This window comes from Bactrocera neohumeralis, unplaced genomic scaffold, assembly GCF_024586455.1.
Source record: "Bactrocera neohumeralis isolate Rockhampton unplaced genomic scaffold, APGP_CSIRO_Bneo_wtdbg2-racon-allhic-juicebox.fasta_v2 cluster10, whole genome shotgun sequence".
Classification (NCBI taxonomy): domain Eukaryota; kingdom Metazoa; phylum Arthropoda; class Insecta; order Diptera; family Tephritidae; genus Bactrocera; species Bactrocera neohumeralis.
Window position 1 is genome coordinate 5,341,173 of NW_026089623.1, and position 23,103 is coordinate 5,364,275.

Genomic DNA, 23,103 nt, shown 5'->3' on the forward strand with positions numbered 1-23,103 from the left:
TATTAAGTACAAAAATTTTATATACTCCGAAACACACCGTCAAAACAAAAAGTCAGCTCATAAAATTATTACGGGTACACCTGACCACGACGACTTAATCGAAATTAAGACATGATTAATAGCGGGATTCTGTAACCAGTCTCTAGTCTCTATTTGAGAAATTTTGAGGCAAAGTCTCAATTTGAGACTAGTTACTATTCACTAAACAGTCTCTAGCGTTAGTCTCAAAATATTGAGACCTGGTAGTTAGCAGGTCACAAAACTAAAAAGAACTCTTGTCTGCCATTTTGAATATACTGAATAGAGATCATCATAGATATTAATCGATTGTCGTTTCTTTATATTTTGTAAGCAACTCAAACACGAAAAGGTTAAAAATAAATCAATTTTACATAAATTTCGTAAATATTATGAAACAAAGTCAACATATATTTTTATTTTCATTGATAATTATGTTTTTTGACTATGTTATAGAAAATTTAATATTTGTTATCGACATATTTATTTTCATTCAAGTGTAAAAACATCTCTGAATAATGAAATGTACTAGATTTTGTGACTGTCACTTACAGAATAGCAATATCATCTCAAGTCTCAAAAATTGTCTCTAACTTAAAATCTCAAATTTAGAGACTTGAGACTGTCTCAAGTTACAGAATCGCACGGTAAGAATGCTGATAGAAAAAAGTAAAAAGCAAAAGAAATAAAGTTATAATCTGAAATAATCTTAGAAACCCTAGATCTTAAAACTATAACAGACAGCTATGTTCGAGCTGCTTAATGATTACCGCAGTACTACAATCCTGTTGCTAACTTGATACTATGTTGCATATGATCAACTGATACTTTGCTGCAATACAGCAATAATTATTTCGCGTAAAACATGTGGTTTCCAAATATGGAAATCTTAACGTATGTATATATGGTAATTGCTGACGAAATGTTGGAAAATGGATGTGAAAATGTTTAAAAAAAATTCTAGCAAAAGAAAGGTAAGACTGAATTTACCGACTGTTGTGCCAAAGATACCTTCCTTGCCTACCCTGGCGTTAAAGTCGCCAAGCACGATTTTGACATCCAAGCCCTCATTGAAGGCATCTTTGGTCACATCATCTTCCTCTTCCGTCGGGGCGTGGAAGCAAATCAGCGATATGTTGAAGAACTTCGCTTTGATGCCGATTGTGCCTAGACGTTCGTCCACCAGGGTGAATGACAGTACTCGGCGACGGAGTCTCTCTCCCACCACGAATTCCACACCGAACTTGCGCTCCTTTATATGGCCACTGTAGTAAATGGAACACGGACTTAATCGCCTCATTCCTTTTCTCTCCATCGCATTTCTTGGGCGGCGGTGATGTTAGCTTTTACTCTAACGAGGACATCAACCACTGAGCAGCGGCAACTTCCCAATTAAAATACCGGACATTCCAGGTCATGCCCTGAAATCATAATTCTTATTTCGTTTGCTGTGGTCGAGATCAAAAGGGAGGTTTCTCTTCCGATGCTGTTTTTTACTTTTAATTTTTTACGTGTCGAGCCCCAAACCCAGCGTACAACCCTGGGAAGGGACGGTCCGTTTTCTCACTCGCCTTCAAACGGATGTTTTCTGGCTACCCAGAAGATACTTCACCGTCTAAGACTAGAAGCCGTGAGCTACTTGAGCCATATGTAAAATAATCGATATTTGACTAAAGTAACTTAATTAATTGAATTAGTGATTTTAAATAGTTAAAGGTTTATTACCTTTTAATTAGCCTTAAAAAATAGTTTATATTATAGAAAATAAAACAAATCTGAAAGATTTAAATAATATAAAATGTAAAGATTCATAGGGTCTTCCCGTCTTTTAATCCCACAAAAGGTGACGGCTAAAATACACTTAAAGCGCTGATGAAATTATTCGATCGTCTCTAGGGTACTTTAAGAAAGCGAAAGAACCTCCGAACGTACTAAAACGAGTCTTCTAAACTTAAAACGCGCCTGCAAGGATAGCTATGAATGAGATAAACTCACTCTATTAGTAAGACTCTGTAACGAAGCTTTTTTCTGCCCCTGCTTCTTACAAGTATAAATTGCTGAGGTATACTCGCCGTGTCCAGGGTTCGTTACAATAAATTTGTAAATATTGGGGCTCTTCTGCGAATCGTACTTTATTTTACTTTCAACTTATATTAATATGTAATATACATATATTAATCTACTTTGTTACAGAATAGTCTTCTGCGTTGTACTGTCGTCGCCCGAGGACGACGCTGTCAGGGAACGGTTCTGTGTGGCCCGTTAGGGCAATACCGTTTCCCGCTCTGTTGCGTTCCTGGGTGCTAGACGACTGCAATGACGATGTCCTGCGACGTGCGTTGACGCTGTCGTGCTACGACGACCACGCTCAGCTATTTCTGCCGACGCTCGTGTAGGCTTCAATGACGGTGTCCTGGCGTACACGTTGACGCTCCTCCGCAACGACGACTGCGCTCGACTACTTCTGCCGGCGATCCTGTATGCATCGATGACGATGTCCTGGCGTATACGTTGACGCTCGCGTGCTACGACGACTACGCTCGGCTACTTCTGCCAGCGCTCGTGTAGGCTTCAATGACGCTGTCCTGATGTACACGTTGACACTCGCGTGCTACTACGACTACGTTCGGCTACTTCTGCCGACGCTCGTGTAGGCTTCAATAACGCTGTACTGGTATACACGTTTACGCTCCTCTGAGATCCCGGATCACGGAAGACTGTGTTAGCGGCCGCGATGTTAAAGGTTGAGTTGGTCAGAGGATAAACTCACTACCAAGCTCACCCTTAACAGACGCGTTCACAAGTCAGGGTATCAAGACTAGCCAGAGGATAAACTCACTGCGTAGTCTGATGCCAAGCGTGCGTACGCTGTCACAGTCCCGTGCTGACTCTCTGATCATCCATCACCTAACTCCCCAGCAAGCCTGTGCTGCGTGCTAAAACATTCGCAACATGTTGCGTTGGGATGGCGTGTGTTGCTGGGACGGCGTATGTTGCTGGCAGTGGCGTGGTTTTACCGCTGCGTATGCATGCTTGTTGTTGTTCTATCTGCTTGTCTAATTTCTCCGTCTTCGTGGTTATCCCGCTGCATTGTTTGCGTGGCGTGTTTTTACCGCTGCGTATGCGTTCTTGTTGTTATATCATCTGCATGTCTGGTTCTTCAATCTTCTTGTATTTCTAGAAGTGGCGTGGTTTTCCCGTTGTGTTGTAAACATTAGGGTGTGCCTTTATGGGTTGTGTGGGCTAAATTCTGTATAGATATTTAGTTCTCACAACTCTTGTTATAATAATAGTTAATAATAGTCATTAGTCGTAGTAATGAACCCAAAAAAACAGATGTTGGCAGTATTACCTTTGTGATACCACCGTCAGAGACCAGGGCTATGTTCGTAAATGCATCATGACTTGCAGCATAAGCAACACTGCAAGTTTGACGTTTGATACTTCTTATACAATTTTTGACAATTTGCAGATACATTTGTTTGCATTTTTGAACGCGTATAATACTAAAATGGAAATTTTGCTGAATCTAAAACTAGACGAAATTTGTGAGCAAAGAAATGATAATTTTCTTAAATTTAAGAAAAAGAAGGGTATTGAAGTCAAAAAGAAAAATTTGTAGGTACAAATGCTTGTCTTTTAAAAGACAAAGTAATTATAGAACAAACTTTCGGGAATTTTTAAGAAACAGTTTAAAATTATAAATTATATTGAAGCTTCGAGCTTTAAAGCCACATCTAATGTAATACTCGCTTGTGCTTACACAATTTTATCATAAATAAGGTAGGTTATTCTGAACATATTAACGATACAATAACACATGCCGATATGGAAACCAACAATGAAATCGAAGGAATTCAAGATGCCCCCATTCGCCGTGTTGATTCAGATGATATCAATGGAATCGATAGAAGAAACTATTTTACCACTCTGTTTTCATCATAAAAAATTTACTTTACCTCACCTTCCTTTATTTGAATAATTTTTTTATTACTTTTTCTGATGAACTTCATTTTAATTTTTATTGTTTTCATTTACATTTTTAACTTCGGTCACAACTTTCTTCCACAATACATTTTTTTTTTTCCTTCTACCCGATTTAAACTCGTCCTCCATATTCAACCATACTCTCAGCAATAACTGTGTCTCCGCATTACTGAGATTTTCACTAAAAATTTAAAAATAATAATTTTTACAATTATTATTAACATAATTTAACTAAATTTCAATACAAAAATTAAAATAAAACTTCTCTTACTTTTCGTCAGATATCGTAGTTAAATGCAGTAAACAATTTTTTGATAGAAATTATGAGTGACAGCTGATAGAAGTGTTGTCTTTTTGAACGCTTGATTATTGCAGTGCTGCAATATTGGCATTTCTGAACGTTCTGTTTGTTATGCAATCGTCATGATGCGCGTCATGATGCATTTACGAACATAGTCCAGCTGACGGTAGAATCGAGAGAAAAAGCTCAAAATAGTATAACGTTAGAGACTACCTCGGCGGTTAAAATATTATCTTCCACAACTCCAAGTGTTAAATCTAGTAGCGTCTAAACAGATGAGATATTTGACTTTTCTACTTACTATATACTCCACAAAATTTTTTATGTCATCTCCTCCTTTTTTCTTATAGGTTTAGTGGTCTGGCAAAATTAAAACAACTGATACAAAGAGTTCCCTTAAGTATTGATATCCATATAATGTTGTTTAAACTGTACAGTGAAATTAAAATTTGTTTTCTGAATTGATACTATCATAATATATTACACACACAAAATACATTATGGCAATATATTAAATATTTTTAAAAATTTATTGAAAATTTAATCTGATTATCCCTTATAAATGAAAAATCACAAGGTAGGCTAAAAATGTTGTTCATCTTTATCTGCAAACGCCGTTTCTAACATATTATAGTTTTTTGGTTACATTTTACACAATTCGGGTAACTGATTCTATATAACATTTTGAGTGATGCTATGTTGGGCATTTCAAAAACGAAATAGAAACATTGTATATTAATGGCTCACAGTTTTTATGAGGGTTATTGGAACGTTGGATGATAGATAACATCGAAATAATGCCCCATGTAACAAATCACAAAAAACTATAGCAAGCTTGTTGCCCAGAGACTTTTCTTTTTTTTCTACCACAACAGATTGCAAATAGTACAATATATATAATACACATTTTTTAATTTGTACTTAAAAAATAGCTTAATGGTTTAGCTTTTCCATTTTTACTAATAACAGCCCTTCGTCCTGCAAGAAAAAGATTTTTAATTACAACATTATTAAAAAAGTCTTTGTATACATGCCTTCGTTATCCGAAGAGTTCGCAATCCCCATTACATCCAATGATTTTATGAGCGTACCAAGATTTGACCGATCGTCGAGATATTTGTTGCTAATACGTAGAGTGGTTCGCTCACGATTCTTCGTTTGTGTATGCCAAACCAATATTTCTGTACAGTTATTTGCTTTAGGTTCAATTATATTTAAATTTAACCGGATACTACGTAGAAAAAGGTCCTCTTCATAGCCCGGTTTATAAGGCATGCTAGCATTTGGATACTCAGCCATATATGCCAAATTCGTTGCAAATCCGGCCATATCCACTGGCCAGCGCCTTTCTGCTACCCATGAATCTAGAAATCCAACCACTTTTCCCTATCGAATATAATTATTAATAATTAAAAATAATAAGAACAAATCTATTCAATGCTCACCTTTCGTACAACTGGTCCACTTACGGAGTACTCTTCAATTAGTCCCACAGGAAACATAGAAACCCGTTGTGTATTTCTTATTTCAGAGAATAACTTTAAGTCATACGTATTGTCATCATCACCAAAGTAGAGAATTCCGTTTGTGATATTTCGCTGTCGTAACCATTGTATTGCTGCCCGGCGGTTGGCTACACCACGAGGCATTGGCTTTTTCTTGCGGTAAAATTCTGGCATTGGACTTGCCAAGTGCGTAAAAGGTAAACCTAATATAAAAGACTATTTAATCATTTACTACAGTTTGTTAAATATAGTATTAGATGTAAATAGTATACACTTTTAAAAATTATTATATACAACAGACATACGCCAATGATTAGCTCATATATGTAATAGTGCAAGTTATGTTACTCATTCGACGAAATATCATTATTAATTTTCAAAGAAAAATGTATTTAGTTTTAGTCATAGTAGAATACATTCAGCCTAATTGGAAACTTCGTGTAAATAAATCAATCTCATGTATCTTTATTTTCAAGCGAACGAAAAATTCGTTTATCGAATTTCGTGTGGATGAAAACTCAGTTTCGAATCTCGATTATACTATTGTGAACTTCGGCGATCTAAATTTATAAAGCCAATTGCGAATTTTTTGGCTTAAAAATATCTTTTTATATCCTTGCAAGATATTGCTACAGAGTTTGCTCACCTAAAAACGTACGAACGTGATCGGACCATTGTCACGTCCACAAAACGCCATTAATCGAAATCTTATAAATTGCCATAACTAAGCCGGAAATTAAGATATATGTATAACAAGTTTGGAAATTCTTACGAAGTAGGCGTGGTTCCACCCCGTAATAGATTTAATGTACATATCTTCTAAACCATCCTAGCTATAATGGTCAAATTCGCACAACGCAAATCTTTTTAGCATCTTTATCCACCCTGTGAAAATGGGTGCATTTGGATTATAGCCTCGTCCATTCCACATACATATAACGGTTTTGTTATAAACTATTAAAAGTGCAATAAATCTATAACTGCTTGACCGATTACAACAGTGAAGTATTAGCTCTACAATTTAGTTCTTCTTCTTCTTTACTGGCATAGAAACGTTCCATCGAATACGATATTCGCCATGGCCCACGCGCAAAGGACCATAAATATTTCGCAGAACTTTTCTCTCGAAAACTCGCAACGTTGACTCATCAGATGTTATCACCGTCCATGCTTCTGCACCATAAAATGTGTGACTTATAGAATTTGGTCTTTATTCGTCGAGAGAAAACTTTACTTCTCAATTGCCTACTCAGTCCTAAGTTGGTATTAATGCTGGTTCCAAGATAGAAGAATTATCTACGACGTCGAAGTTGTGACTGTCAACAGTGACGTGGGTGCCTCATCGCGAGCGCGACGCCTGTTTGTGTGATGACACGAGATATTTCGTCTTGCATTCGTTCACCACCAGACCCATTTGCTTCGCTGCCTTACCCATTTTGGAAAAACTACATGAAAATTCTGCATTAACGGCGCGGGTGTTGAGGCCAATGATATCAATATCATCAGCATACGCCAGCAGCTGTACACTATTATAGAAGATTGTACCTTCTCGGTTTAGTTCTGCAGCTCGAATTATTTTCTCCAGAAGTAGGTCGAAGAAATCACACGAAAAAGAGTCGCCTTGTCTGAAACCTCGTTTGGTATCGAACGGCTCGGTGAGGTTCTTCTCGATCTTAACAGAGCTTTTGGTGTTGCTCAACGTCAGTTTACACGGCTGTATTAGTTTTGCGGGGATACCAAATTCAGACATCGCGGCATAAAGCAGCTCCTTTTCGTGCTTTGAAATCGATGAAGAGGTGGTGTGTGTCGATTCTCCTTTCACGGGTCTTTTTCAAAATTTGGCGCATGGTGAATATCTGGTCGATTGTTGATTTGCCAGGTCTAAAGCCACACTGATAATGTCCAATCAGTTTGTTGACGGTGGGCTTTAATATTGCACATAATACGCTCGATAGAATCTTATACGCGATGTTGATGTCCCATGGCAACTACCGCGTAGCGCACATTGTGATGTCTCTCTTTTTATGGATTGGGCAGAGCACACTTAAATTCCAATCGTTGTTCATTCATTCGTCCGACCATATTTTACATAGAAGATGACTCATGCTTCTTTTCAATTCTTCGTCGCCGGGATTGAATAGCTCGTCCGGCAAACCGTTGGCCCCTGTCGCTTTGTTGTTCTTCAGACGGTTAATTGCTATTCGAACTTCTTTATGGGCGGGCAATTGAACGTCTGCTCCATCGTCATTGATTGGGGAATCGGGTGTGCCTTCTGGCGTGAAGTGTTCCCTCCATAATTTAAGTATGCCCTATGCATCAGTCACTTGATCACCTCTGGAGGTTCTACAAGAGTATGCTTCAGTCTTGAAACCTTATGTTAGTTGCCGCACCTTTTCGTAGAATTTTCGAGCATTACCCCTCTCGGCTAGCTGTCAAAACTTTCGTACTCACGCATTTCGGTCTCTCAATTTTTTTGTCTGCAAATGCGTCTCGCTTCCCTCTTCAACTCTCAGTATCTATCCCATCCCAGCAGTCTGCTTTCTCTCCGCTGCGACACAGCACACCTCATCGTACCAGCTGTTCTTTTGCATTTTCCGAAAACCAATGGTTTCGGTTGCAGCTTAAAATGCCGTCCCACAGTTTCCTCATACCAAGTGTTCAAGTCAAGTCGAAAATCGCTCGGCTGGCTGTTGTGAATGCAGCTTCTCGATGTCAAACCTTCCTTGTATTTGTTGACGTGCATTTCATGCTGCACGGAGGCGGGTGCGAGTCTTGGCTGCAACAATGTAGTGGCCCGAGTCGATGTTAGGAGACGTCTTTCTCTTCCGTCGGGGCGGGGGCGCATCTCAGCAGAAGAACTTCGCTTTGATGCGGATTGTGGATAGCCGTTCATCCACCGTGGTGAATGACAGTACTCGGCGACGGAGTCTCTCTCCCATCACGAATTCCACACCAAACTTGCGCTCCTTTATATGACCACTAGAGTGTGCCATTTTGAGGCTACCTTTTTTTTCAACTGATTCGGAATCGATCTTCAGTAGTCGAAGTCGATTAAGAATCAATTCTTGACATTCGAAAAATCGATTTTCGAGTAGAATCGGAATCGAGTTTACCATCCCTACTGGCAGCCATCGTGTGTACATATAATAACCTCCGTACAATAACCACTACAAAAAAATGATTTTTTTTCCATGTAATTTATATGGAAAACAGAAAATTTGGAAGAGGCACCTCTTAATATTAATATTAAGAGCTCATCTTTTGAGTGACTTTTTTTTTACATATTTCGAAAGTTTTGAGCCTGTTTTTCAGTTGAAAAAAAAAGGTTGCCTCAAAATGGTACACCCTAATGCCCACTGTAGTAAATGACACAAGGATCTACTCGTCTCAGTCCTTGTCGCATCCATCGCATTTCTTGGACGGTGGTGATATCAGCCACCGGACAATACCGGACAATCCAAGGCATGCCTTAAATCATAATTCTTACTTCGTTTGCTGTGGTCGTCATCAAAAGGGAGGTTTCTCTTCCGAGGCTCTTTTTTACTTTTCATTGGGGGCTTTTTTACGTGGCGGGTCCGAAACCCTGGGAAGGGACGGTTCGTTTTCTCATTTTAGCTCACCTTCAAACGGATGTTTTTTGCTACCCAGAGGATACTTAGTCAAAGACCGGAAGTCGTGAGCTGTAAAAGAATCGTTTCTGGCCACTCCTAAGTGAACGGCGACCAGAGAACTTTTCTCACTTGCGTGAACTTCTACACATGACTCCATCCTTAGTATTAATTTAGTTAGTTACCTTTTTTCAGTCTGAATCTGATTTATCAAGATTTTCATCTTAGTATTGACCTAAAAGACAACGTAGTTGTTTTATAACCCTTTGTAACCACAAAAGTTTTAAAAGTAAGCTTACATTTTTTTTATGGTTGTTCCCCGCTAACTATTTCGTGACTAGATTATATTTTTTATTTCGTATGAATAAATTAAAATTTCGATTAGAAAAGATATTTGAATGTGGCAAATGTTTCCCATGTGAAGTTGTCGATAAGAAAAATACTAATATATGAATTTTTCCATCGGGAATGGCGTTCATACGAAGTTTATAATAAGGCTGATTATGTGCAACGGATTAAGCTTCGCACTGCATGCAAGCCAAGGACGCCGTTGGCCGTGTAATATCATATATACTAAAAAACCCAAATTGCGTAAAAGGAACCAAATTTTTAAAAGTACCTTTACACTAAATTTCTTGTTTGTTGTATTCAAAGAGCGTTCCATGGTAAACAGGACTTCTATATGTCGACTGGTGCGTTAGAATCTGCTACCTTTATCGATTGTCCAATGAGAATTTCATAACAATTCATCTATTGAAAAGGAAGTTATTGCGTTTTAAGTGTCAGTATGTTTGTGTTATCGGTGCGAAAATGAGCTTCGAACAAAGAGTTTTAAAATAAATAAAAGTGGTAAAACTTTTAGCGAAACGTATCAATTGATGAAACAAGTTAATGGCGATGATTGCCTATCCCGTAGCAGAATGCACGAGTGGTTTCAACGTTTCCAAAGTGGCCAAAATCTGTGATCACCGGAAATTCCATCAAAACTGTGCGTGAATTCATCAAAAATCAGCCGAAATCATCATTGAAATTCATGGAAATTGAATTGAACATCTCCAAAACATTGATTTATCGCATTTTGACCGAACATTTGGGCTTACGAAAGGTGTGCGCACGGGGTTTTTCCGCACAAATTGACTGACGACAAAAATTGCTCAGAATCCAACATTCCAAGAAAGATTATTTGACCAAAAATCACATTTTAACCATTAACCACTCACCGTATTCACCTGATATGGCACCGTGCGATTTCTTCCTTTTCGGAAGAATGCATTTGCCCATGAATGAAAGCGAGGCCATTCAAAAGGCTTGCACCGGCATACTGGCGGCCGTACCGGCCAACGAGCTCAAACACTCGTTCAACATGCTATTGGGCTGTGCAAAAAAACTGTATTGAAGCAGAAGGAGACTATTTTGAATAAAATAAATTCATTTTGCCGAAAAAACCATTTGTTCTGTTTTTTTTAGTCCTCTTTCGTTCACAACCAGACCCATTTGTTTCGCTGCCTTATCCTTTTTGGAAAAACTGCATGAAAATTTTGCATTATCGGCGCGGGTGTTGAGGCCAATAATATCAATATCATAAGCATACGCCAGCAGCTGTACACTATTATAGAAGATTGTACCTGCTCGGTTTGGTTCTGTAGCTCGAATTATTTTCTCCAGAAGTAGGTTGAAGAAGTCACACGAAAGAGAGTCGCCTTGTCTTCTTCTTCGGAGCTTATGGTGTTGCTCAACGTCAGCTTACACAGCCGTATTAGTTTTGCGGGGATACCAAATTCAAACATCGCGGCATAAAGGCAGCTCTTTTTCGTGCTGTCAAAATCACCTTTGAAATCAACGAAGAGGTGGCGTGTGTCGTTTCCCTTTCCATAAGTATTTTCTAAGATTTAGAGCATGGAGAATATTTCGTCAGTCAGTCGTCAGAAAACTAATGGTCTCGGTTGCAGCTTGAAATGACGTCCCACAGTTCCTCTATACCGAGTTGTTGACGAGTGCTCTCGAGTGCAAGTCGAGTAGAGATTTGGGTCCAGCACCCAGTTGCAATGCAACTCCACAATCAACTGACAAAGTCAGTTCTTCCCGCATTTGGGTTTTAACCACAACCACCACGATACTCCCCGAGGGGCCAGTCCGCATGAGCAGGTTGGAGTAAACTCCAAGGTCGGTCCGGTCCTCGTAGCCGAAGCTACTACCAGCTGAGCTTCCGTGCGGCTCTGGACTGGTGGCCAGGGGTTGGACCCCATACACTCATCACATACACGCACCTTTCATACAAAAACTAACCCTATTTCCCAGTTAACCGCCTTCGCCGCTTAAACAATTCACGCGCAAACGACACTAACTGTTCTGTATTCCGACTAGTGGAGATCCTACCACTAACATCTTAATCGTCCATCAGTCCAGCTAATCCCCATACCACCCAGATCCCTAATGTCCTTAGGTCTGTTTAGACCTAACTAGGCAAAAGGCGTATCTAATGGAGGGAGAGGCACCTCTTGTGCTTGACCTGCACCTCCGACCTGGGAAAGAACGCACCTAACAGAACCCCCGCACACTCTCTCCACGACGATAACAGAGTGTCACCGACGCGAAGAGAGGTGACATCCTCCCTCCTACGACCCCGGCAGATCCCATAGACCTGACCCCAGGGGTCGGTCCTATTCTCCCTAACAAAACTCCTCCAATCTTCCTCTTTCATTTTCACTATCATTTCCTTATACTCCCTATCCGCTAACTAAATTCATACCTAAGCTGGGACAGCCTATCAGAATTGGACCGTCGGGCGCGTTGAAACTTTCGCCTCAATCGCCTGGCAGCCCTCCTCTTCAAGGTTAACTCACGCGTCCACCAATTAATCTTACTAGCCTTATAACTTTCACACTTCCTAAGTACCCTATCATTTAACCCCCAAACTACCCCATATAGACGAGCAATTTGCTCGTCCACCCCCAACTCTTCAAACTCTCTAAGCGGTATACTGGATACCGCTTCCCTAACCGAGAGTCTATTTTGAATCAAATTATGATCACTCAATGATACTAAACCACATCGAGGACAAGGAATTTACATCCAGCCCTAGGATAAATGGGCTACTACTCGCAAGTAGTAGTAGCTTATCCATGTAGCCCAGGTAGGGATCTAGGGGCTCGCAATATTTACAATATAAACTAGCGACAATCATCCTACCGAACTCCCCTTCGATTGCTACACATACACCCAGTTGTGAAGAATCCACAACTACGCAATCGTAACTTGCGGCGTTAACTCTAAGGTCCGTGAGGACCTTAAAACCGCCAGGAAGACCCCGCACCACACCGTTGGTGGCGTAGAACTCCTGAAGTTGAGTAATACCACACCCACCCTCAAACATGCAATCCCCCAACTCGCACATTACGGCATAAGAGCCCTGACTGTTAAGCTGGATGATTCCACCCATCAGTTTCTGGCGAGGGCGCGCTCAACAATGCCACAATAAATAGGGCAGACAGCTGACATCATGAGATGCCCGGCTGGCCTACCCTTAAATGCACAGGCAATGGGGTGCATTGACGCAACCGGCATCATCCATTTCTGGGACGACTGACCATTCTTACGTCAGACCTCTGGGAAGCCGGGCTGATATCCTGGAGGTTCAGCCGGAGTAGCTCCTCCATGAATCCCTGGTGGGGGATCTCCGTATGGACCCCCTGATCCACAACCCGACGACTCAACTTCGGGTTGACAGAGACGTCCACCCCCCATACTCGCATTTCTTATTATTCGCCACTCTTTCCCTCTCTAAAACAGAGAGAGTGCGAGTAACCGCCCCACCTCCCTTAATTGGTCGTACTTCGTGGACCCTCACACCAAGTGAGGGACCCACCTCTTTGACCATCTTCTTTATAATTTCTTTAGAGGAAGTTGCAGGCCCCTTACTCCTGACCACGACCGACCAGGTCTCCACAGGCTTTGGCGTCACCGGAGTGATTGAGCCGGCATTGGCCTGATCGGCGCCGAGGAGGAGTGTCGCCCACAACTTCCTTAAAGAGCGTCAATTTGACCGTGAAGATGGGCATTCTCGTTTATAACCGTCATCAGAAGCGCCTCATACTTTGAGGCAAGCTTCAACAGCTCCTTCGCAGTCCCCACATCCGACATTCTTGGGATCGAATACCAGTTCGTCTAGCTCCCACGTTATTCTCTTGGCAGCCGCAACATGGCTGCCTGTCCCACCCCCAACAATAACCGTTCCCGAGTCAGTACACAAAAATGCACAAAATTGTACAAAAAATGTGTACCCGCACAAAACACTCGCGGTTAATAACCCTCGCACCCAACGATCGCACAAGCAATTTCACCGCCAGGCAATAACGGTGCCAGCAAAATCGCGTAAACAAATGACCGCACAAAAGGAAATCGGAAAAAAAATCGCCGAAAAACACTTTGAAAATATCGCAACGATGCGTACGCACGTCTATCCGTGTCGACAGTCAACTAACGAATGGACGTCACTGTTGACAGTCATAACTTCGAAGTCGTAGATAATTTCTTATATCTTGCAACCAGCATTAATAGCAACAACAACGTCAGGCTCGGAATCCAACGCAGAATAACTCTCACCAACAGGTGCAACTTAGGACTGAATGGGCAATTGAGAAGTAAAGTTTTCTCTCGACGAAAGAGAGAGTCCTCCGCAATATCTGCAATTTTGCTAAGTGGTGGCAAAACTGCATACCCCGTATTCAAGTTCCCGCTGAACTATGAAAATAAAGAAATGCGCATTTGCAACCAGTGGCGTAGCTAGGTAACCAAGGGCCCTGGGGAAAATTAAAAAAATGGGGCCCACTGCTATGTAAACTGATTAGGTTTCATCAAATAAAAATATGAAATATATAAATATTGTAAAAATGCTAAGCTACCTAAGCTCTTTTTTGTGCACTTCAGGCAGGTAATAAAAATATTAAACAATAACAACATAAATTATAATTAATACTTGGTATAGGTTTGGCTAATAAATCTAAATAGAGAATATTCATTCAATGGTTTATTATATGAAGGTCGGGCCTACCAACTGACTAAATATCAATTATATTTAAAATGTTTTCTTAGCTTAAGTTTTCGCAAATGTATCAATGACTTCGTTTAAATCCAGGTTTGATGCGGTTTTGTTTTCAGTTGCTATAATGGATGAATGTCAGCATCGAGTTTGGCCCATAATAGTTCTTAAATACTTTTTTATTATTTTTAATTTGCTTAATGAGTTTTCAGCTGATGCAGAAGTAACAGGAATTGTAAAGAATAACAACATTACTATATTTTCATGATATTTCGCGTTATACAATGAGCTGTAACCGAAATCTATAGATTTGGCAAGATTTATTGATTTAACGGACATCATTTATTGACCAGTACCAAAAAGTTTATTGCAATTAGCTTTCTTACTCCTGATACGGCATTAGTTTTTTAACCGTTGTTGTAAAAAAATCTTAATTCGAATTCACAATAAAACGCACATCGACGAATAATAAAGCGTACATATCACAATCCGTCAAATTGACAACACTGCTAACCTACAGAAAGAATTTAGGGGATTTTCCTAAGCATAACTTTTGAATTTTTCCCAACTGAGTTGACATGATTAAAGTGGGGTTGCAACATGTCATATTTATTTCGGAAAATGGGAGATATTTCCAAAAGTTCACGCAAAACAAAAACAAATTGGTTGAAAAAATTAATGAAAGAATATTTGAGCAAATTCCAGGTGAAGTGGGGACCTACATCTCAATAGACACGATGATAGCAACTGACGGCGCAACTATATCCCCTTAAGTTCTTAACTACTGACACGTAACCTAGACGCACCCAAATTGTGCAACGGCACTAGGTTACGTATCACAGATCTGAAACGGCACATCGTCCAAGCCACTATTCTTAGTGGAGAGACAAAAGGAGAGACCCAGAACAAACAGCCTCGAAAGCTAGCCGGCATTCACTTGGGCGCTCTTTCCTTCTTCCAACTGCACGTGGGTGACTCGCGTGTTTTGATAGCAAGAAAGCTGTTGATTAAAGTTTAAGAACTTCAAACTGACTTCGCTTTCATGACCAGAAACAATTTAGAAGTGAATAGTAATGGAATTATTTAATCTTGATTTCGGGGCTTGTGATCATATGATCAAAGATAAAAATTTGTATGGAAGTTTTATTATTCTGAAGTTACCAATTGAGATTGCAGTAGCGAAATGTGATGTTTTCGTCAATGCAACAGCTAAGGGCACGACTACAAACTATTGATGGGACCAAAATTACATTGGAACATGTTTTATACTGTTCAGACATTCCCCACAATTTACTGAGTTTGACTTAGGAGATGTCAAAATAAAACGAAATGGTTGTATAATCCTTGCGGGTATGTATAATAATAACGTACATATTTTAATTTTAAGTTATGTTTAAGAGTTTTGCAGTTGCTTTTGCAATAAACAATATCAATTATGTCATAATAGATGAGAAGATATTAGCAAAGGCAAATTTAAAAAAATAATTCCAAAGTATTTGTTCAAGGATACAAATATATTTAAAAATGTTCCGATTGAAACTTCTTTAGAATATTGTGAAGCTTGTATAAAAGGGGATTATTTGCGGCGCAAGTTTGAAAGAGAAAAATTGTCTAGCCATAGGAACTCATAAGTTTCTATCGTAATCGAGACGTGAAATTCAGAAAATATTTCATAGATATCGACAATTTTGTTTACTGATGCGATATTGAAGGACTAATAAACGAACATGGCGCCTATTTATTGATTCGTCAACACGAAGTTTAAAACCAATTTTGCTTCACATTAGCAACCAATACCCTTCATCACCAGTTGCTAATTCTTAGTATTAAAAAAGTATTCTTCCAACCTCCAGTTCTTACCCGAAAAAACTAGAATATGATAAACACAAGTGGCAATTGTGTGATTAATTAAAGATAACGACAATTTTTTGGGTTAACAAAGCGGCTTTACAATATACCCATATCATTTATGTGAATGGGATAATCGAGCCCGCGACAAGCTTTATGAGTAAAAATATAGTAGAAATAAAGTAATTATTCAACCACTCCATAAAAAATTTGGTACAGTAAAAGCTCCTTATTCGCGCTTCCTTTATTCGCGTTTTCACTATTCGTAGATTAAAAAAATGAGACCCAATTTCTTTATTCGCGACTAAAAAATTTTTTATTCGCCGATCTAATAAGTACATATATAATAATTAAATTATTCCAATAGGTATCCAACCCAATATTCTTGTCAAATGGACTAATAAAAAAGTAAAATAGATCTTATTACAAGTTAGCCTTAGTAATGTTGTTAAATGATATCGCCGAGGACTTTGACACAAGCCGCCTTCGCCGCGATCGGTTGAATGAAAGCAACCTTATACCTCAATAAATAAAGTACACTTGTGCTCACATAATTAAGCCACTGCATAACAAAACTACGTTTCTGAAAATAAATTCACCGAATTATCTGTTCATTTGTATAACGGTATGCAAAAAAATTCCGTTATATGTTGGGAAGTTGCTAAGAGCATATTCAAAGAAATAAGTATCGTGGTTGGCGAAAAAATTAAAATAAATTTTTAAATGTTGTTGTTGTTGTGTTGTTGTAAAAGCCGCTTTGCGTGTTTTATTGTTTTGTCTTTCATATTAGTTACAAAAATTTTGATCGAGTAACACGTCTCTACTGCACTCTTCCTAGTTCATAATGTCAACTAAAAAAAATGAGAAACGAACTTCGACACGAAAAAAACTGTGTTACCGCTTAAAGTGAAAATAGAAATGCTTGATCGCTTACGCCTTGGAGAGTCATTGCATCCATATCACGCTCATTCAATGTCAACGAATCAACTGTACGATCGATAAAAAAATCCGAAGATAAAATAAGGTCGTGTGTAGCTTCAACTTCACTATCAGCTAAAATTGTTCGTGATCCAGCAATAGAAAAAATGGAAGTGGCGTTGTCATTTTGGATCGAAGACCGCAACCAAAAAAGGGTGCCCCTGAGTGTTCCAATGGTCCGGGAGAAGGTGAAGCGTCTTTACGCTCATTTTAAAGAACCTGATGGTAGTTTTAGTGGTGAATGTACAGATGGAGGATTTCAAGCATCAGAAGGTTGGTTCAATAAATTTAAGGTGAGACAATCATTGCATAACATCAAAATCGTTGGAGAAGCAGTATCTGCAGACACTGCTGCAGCCGGACGATATCCAGAAGAATTTGCAAACCTAGTAGCTGATGGAGGATACAACCCTGAGTAAGTATTTAATGCAGACGAAACTGCACTGTTTTGGAAGAGAATGCCAAACAAAACATTCATTTCTAAAAGCGAAAAGTCTGCTCCTGGATTTAAGGCAGCAAAGGATAGAGTTACACTGCTGCTATGTTCTAATACATCTGGAAATTGTGTCATTAAGCCGCTGATGCTTTACAGATCGTTCAATCCTCGGGCTTTAAAAAATCAAAACAAAGACAACCTGCCAGTGTTTTGGCGTGCTAATAAGAAAGCGTGCGTTACAAGCGCTATTTTTTGTGACTGATTCCGGAATTGTTTTGTTTCTGAAGTTGAAACTTATTAAAAAAAAACAGAATTTAGACTTTAAAGCGCTCCTAGTTTTGGACAATGCACCAAGTCATCATCGCGAACTTGAAACTATGCATCCAAATATAAAAGTGACATTTTTACCTCCCAACACGACGGCTTTGCTTCAACCTATGGACCAAGGAATAATCCAGTCCTTTAAGCTCTATTACATTAGACGAACCTTCAAAATCATATTGGATAATATGGAATGTAATCCTGATATGAATGTTATGGAATGCTGGAAGAAATTTCACATAGCAAAATGCATCGTAAACATAAAAGAATCAATGGAAGAACTGAAGCCACACACATTGAAGTCATGCTGGAAAAAACTGTGGCCTGATCCGACTGCAGAAAACGACGAAGAATCTGTACAAGCTCAAATTTTGACGGTTTAAGAATGGCAAATGAGCTCTGCGATTTCTTTATGAACATTGATCCGTCTATGGAACGAAGTCTAATTTTTAGGAGACAAATTGCTAATGCGACTGCTGTGTATCAGTCTGAATTGAAGAAGCTTTTGAAAACTGCTAAGCAAGAAAAAATTACAAAATACTTCAAACCATTGCCTAAGACATAAGATAATTAATTAAAATGTTCAAAAACTTCAATTAAATATTTTTTTTATATACCTATTTGTTTTTTTTTTGTCACCTAGAAACATATCCCCTATAATCCCATATAAATTACCATCCCGTATTCACGGTTTCTGTACTCGCGGCATATTTATGGAACATATACCCCGCGAATAAAGAGCTTTTACTATATTGTAAAACAATAAAAGAAAGCGAGCAGCCTGGCAAAGTTTTAGAGGAGTTACAACAAAATTTTTAGAAAATATATAATTACAAGTGTTGTTGACAAAATGGTGAAGAGTTTTCACAATTTCACTTTCTTCATTTACATGTTGAATATTTTCGTGAAAATTGAGGTGACTTTACTGAAGAGCAAAACGAAAGATTCCATCAGGATTTAAAAGACATTGAAAAAAGGTATCAGGGAATGTGGAATGTTCACATGTTGGCAGACTACTGTTGTTCAATTAAAAGAAACACATACAAGCAACATACAAGAAAAGCACTAAGAAGATCATACGAAACTAAAAGAATTCGTTATCAGTAAGTCAATACATATTTTATTTATAAATTTAACCTAACGTAAGAATGAGAGCAAGGGGATTCACGTAATCAAGCACCCCAATCCTGCTACATCCACGTCGTTGTTTCTGGGTATGGCTGAATTTAGGTATTTCCAAAATAAAAGACGTTTAGAAAATCTGATGTCAAATTCGTAATCAGCGATACTCAAAACGCCCAAGGAACAAGTCTCAAGCGAATCTGATAAATTTTTAATTTTTCGTCCGCCCTATTGGATGCGCCATTGTAAATTTTCAAAAACTAAGCTCATAATAAGCGACCTCAAAATTTTTAAACGTTAAGAAACTTATCATTGCGTGATGAGCAAAACGGACTTTAGTCTCGAGATCTATAAAAAAAAATAATTTAATTCATTATCAAAAATAAAGTTTAATAAAATATCTTTTTTTAATTATAACTAGCTAATCTTCCTAAATCCATATATATATATGTACATATATTTATAGATATCTTACCAAATCTTTTGAGTAAACCATCTATATAAGCATTGCATGCTTTAAGATCATTTGCAAGTATCCAATGAATACGTGGTACATGTAGTAGTGTATATGCCAACCGAATGAGTTCAGGTATCTGCTCTCGTCTAGGATATGTGGGCGTCACAAAATATATCATAGGTAAGGCTTCATAATCGCGGAGTGCGCGGTCGTGAACAAAAACTCGATGGTCAACAAGAACCTCGTTGCAAACAAGATAAGACTCGTTGAGCCGAGCGTGTACTGTCTCATCTTTAAAAAATAAAAATATATATATTTATTGATCCAATCGTGAAAAACATCTTGTTTATAAATTTATCTATAAGTTTACGGAATATGTATGATAGTATACATTTATTTACGGAATATGTATGTTGATTTTAAATATTTTATCGTAATTATATTCCTTTCTTATGAAATCGTTGATATGAGGTGTTCAGTTAATTCTTCTATTGCCATTTACCATACAGAATTATTTGAAATTAAATACTTCAGGACATCTATTTTAATAGTATAAGCATAAGAGTATACGTACATAGTGGTTATATTTATATATACCTCCCGAATCTGACTTGTAGGTATTATATGCAGCATCTTCTTTAAAATAAACACATCTGTTCAAAATTGAACACGTGCGTTGGTGGCAAAGGGTGCCACTTAATCGGTACGGAACATAATACTTACTTTTAAATTTATTCTTATGAAACTTATTAAAAAAGCACATACCGTCACGCCGGATCCAGAAATAGTTCCTTGGGTTGGTGGGGAATAAACATTTACTTCAAACATTAAGAATATTATTATATAAAACATAGTAGTATTTATACAGTTTAGTATCATTGAAAAGACACATTATAAATCGTAGACGTGCGGGTGACTTACTTTATTGCAATGTATAATATTGTAGTCAGGTCATGCATTGAATAGAAAAATTTCACGAACCAAAACGATGTTGGCCAAGTTTTAAGAATCTTTCAAGAACTTATGTTGTGATTTCAATGTCTAACTATGTTGAGTAAATTTTCGCCCTCTAAGTCCACCCCTCCATTCAGTCCACTCATTTTAAATAACTATTTTCTTTTCCTCGGCAATATGTTCAAATATATTGACGCGCAATTATAATACAGTCGGGCAGCAAAATTAGCTTAAGGGGCTATACCAGTGTGACGCATGAAAAATTAGGCGATTTTCGTGAATTTTTTTAAGAGAAAGTACGCTATTGAATATTTTGAACTTCTCTGAACGTAATAAGGTATATTTTCAGCTATATTTAAAGATTTTTTTTTTTACAAAAATGTTGAAAAATAACGGAGTTATCGGCTGTCTTCGGAGGCGCCAAAAAAAGTGCCCCAACTGCTGGCGTGATTCCGGCAGAATGAGTAGCTGAAACAAAAAAATTTGAAAAGTTTATTAATCTTAAAAATATTTTCTATACAATGACCACCGATTTTTGAAAAATATAAAAAATTAACAAAATGGCGTAATTTAAAAAAAAATCGTTTTTTTAGGTAAAAAAATGGTCGTTTTTTTAATGTCAAATTGACAATTTTCAACCAATCAAAACGATCGTAGGTCATTGTATAGTAAATGTATTCAAAAATACTCAGTTTTAATTTGAAGTCGATCGGTAAATTTTTCGTTGAGTTATGACGCCAGCAATTTTGAAAAATGTCGTTTCGAGAAAAACGCGTTTAAAATTTCACTTATATCGGGTGATTTTTTAAGAGCTTGATAACTTTTTTTAAAAAAAAAACGCATAAAATTTGCAAAATCTCATCGGTTCTTTATTTGAAACGTTAGATTGGTTCATGACATTTACTTTTTGAAGATAATTTCATTTAAATGTTGACCGCGGCTGCGTCAACATTCGGAAAGTCCAATTTTGGGCAACTTTTTCGAGCATTTCGGCCGGAATAGCCCGAATTTCTTCGGAAATGTTGTCTTCCAAAGCTGGAATAGTTGCTGGCTTATTTCTGTAGACTTTAGACTTGACGTAGCCCCACAAAAAATAGTCTAAAGGCGTTAAATCGCATGATCTTGGTGGCCAACTTACGGGTCCATTTCTTGAGATGAATTGTTCTCCGAAGTTTTCCCTCAAAATGGCCATAGAATCGCGAGCTGTGTGGCATGTAGCGCCATCTTGTTGAAACCACATGTCAACCAAGTTCAGTTCTTCCATTTTTGGCAACAAAAAGTTTGTTAGCATCGAACGATAGCGATCGCCATTCACCGTAACGTTGCGTCCAACAGCATCTTTGAAAAAATACGGTCCAATGATTCCACCAGCGTACAAACCACACCAAACAGTGCATTTTTCGGGATGCATGGGCAGTTGGCCACCAAGATCATGCCATTTAACGCCTTTAGACTATTTTTTGTGGGGCTACGTCAAGTCTAAAGTCTACAGAAATAAGCCAGCAACTATTCCAGCTTTGGAAGACAACATTTCCGAAGAAATTCGGGCTATTCCGGCCGAAATGCTCGAAAAAGTTGCCCAAAATTGGACTTTCCGAATGGACCACCTAAGACGCAGCCGCGGTCAACATTTAAATGAAATTATCTTCAAAAAGTAAATGTCATGAACCAATCTAACGTTTCAAATAAAGAACCGATGAGATTTTGCAAATTTTATGCGTTTTTTTTTAAAAAAAAGTTATCAAGCTCTTAAAAAATCACCCGATACATATATGTATGTATGTTTGCACCTCCGAGCGGTCGCTCTTTAGAACGCTGCCATCCAAAAACTATTCAAGATACGACCTTCCCGATTTCACAGGATATTAATGGTAATATAAGCTATCGAAAAAGCAAATAAAAAAAATTTTGAAGTGTCACACTGGTATAACACCTTAAAAGAATACCACGGTTATTCAAACTCAAAGGAAAATTACTAGGCGAGGTTAATAAGACGAGACCAATAGAAAGGAAAATTATAACAAATATATGCCATTATAATTACAAAGAAGGATGGCGCTCGTATGCAGATATCCTGCGACTTTACAATGCGACAATGGAGTAGGGTATCCATAAATAATATAATGTTCGAAAACGACTCGGTTAGAAGGCACATTGAGGGCACGGTGTCAAACATATACATGGAGTTTCCTGCTCACGAGAATCGGAACTCCTTATTTGAAGCACTTCCCGGAAGTGAAAGTGGAAACAACAGGAATTCGACACAGATCGGCAATTACCAGAAAAAAACCTGGTTTGAAAAGCTCTGTGCATCATTTATGGGAAAAGTTATGGAAAAATCATTTTCGAAACACGTAAGAAATATGAAGACAGCAATTAACAAACGTGAAACTAATAGCATATGGTATACCGATGTTCTTATAGTGATAGCAGTAGCTTAACAACTAGATGGCATAGAAACAAATGCAATGAGTGCAGAAATGGTCTACGCCAATGAGTTTAGAATTGGCTGAGCACAAAACAGAAGTTT

The 23,103-nt window shown here is 38.2% G+C and overlaps 2 protein-coding genes and 1 long non-coding RNA gene across 4 annotated transcripts in view; 1 reads left to right on the top strand and 2 right to left on the bottom strand.

Annotated features, from left to right (window-relative positions):
• The window catches only part of LOC126764875 (putative nuclease HARBI1), a 58,937-nt gene that overhangs the window by 379 nt on the left and 35,455 nt on the right, over positions 1 to 23,103 (top strand). The gene's annotated exons all lie outside the window — the stretch shown is intronic.
• LOC126764867 (galactosylgalactosylxylosylprotein 3-beta-glucuronosyltransferase S) overlaps positions 4,801 to 23,103 on the bottom strand; it is an 89,101-nt gene continuing 70,798 nt past the window's right edge. For both annotated transcript variants that reach the window (XM_050482505.1, XM_050482506.1), the window contains 4 exons: positions 19,638 to 19,910; positions 5,752 to 6,014; positions 5,341 to 5,692; positions 4,801 to 5,284 (listed from right to left, as the gene is read on the bottom strand). In XM_050482505.1, the coding sequence (XP_050338462.1) occupies positions 5,217 to 5,284; positions 5,341 to 5,692; positions 5,752 to 6,014; positions 19,638 to 19,910 (956 nt within the window). In that variant the 3' untranslated portion in view covers positions 4,801 to 5,216. The remainder of the gene's footprint in view (positions 5,285 to 5,340; positions 5,693 to 5,751; positions 6,015 to 19,637; positions 19,911 to 23,103) is intronic.
• On the bottom strand, positions 20,883 to 21,511 carry LOC126764955 (uncharacterized). Its single transcript, XR_007668156.1, has 2 exons — positions 21,262 to 21,511; positions 20,883 to 21,041 (listed from the first exon to the last, which is right to left on the bottom strand). It is a non-coding gene; the product is annotated as an uncharacterized LOC126764955 (long non-coding RNA).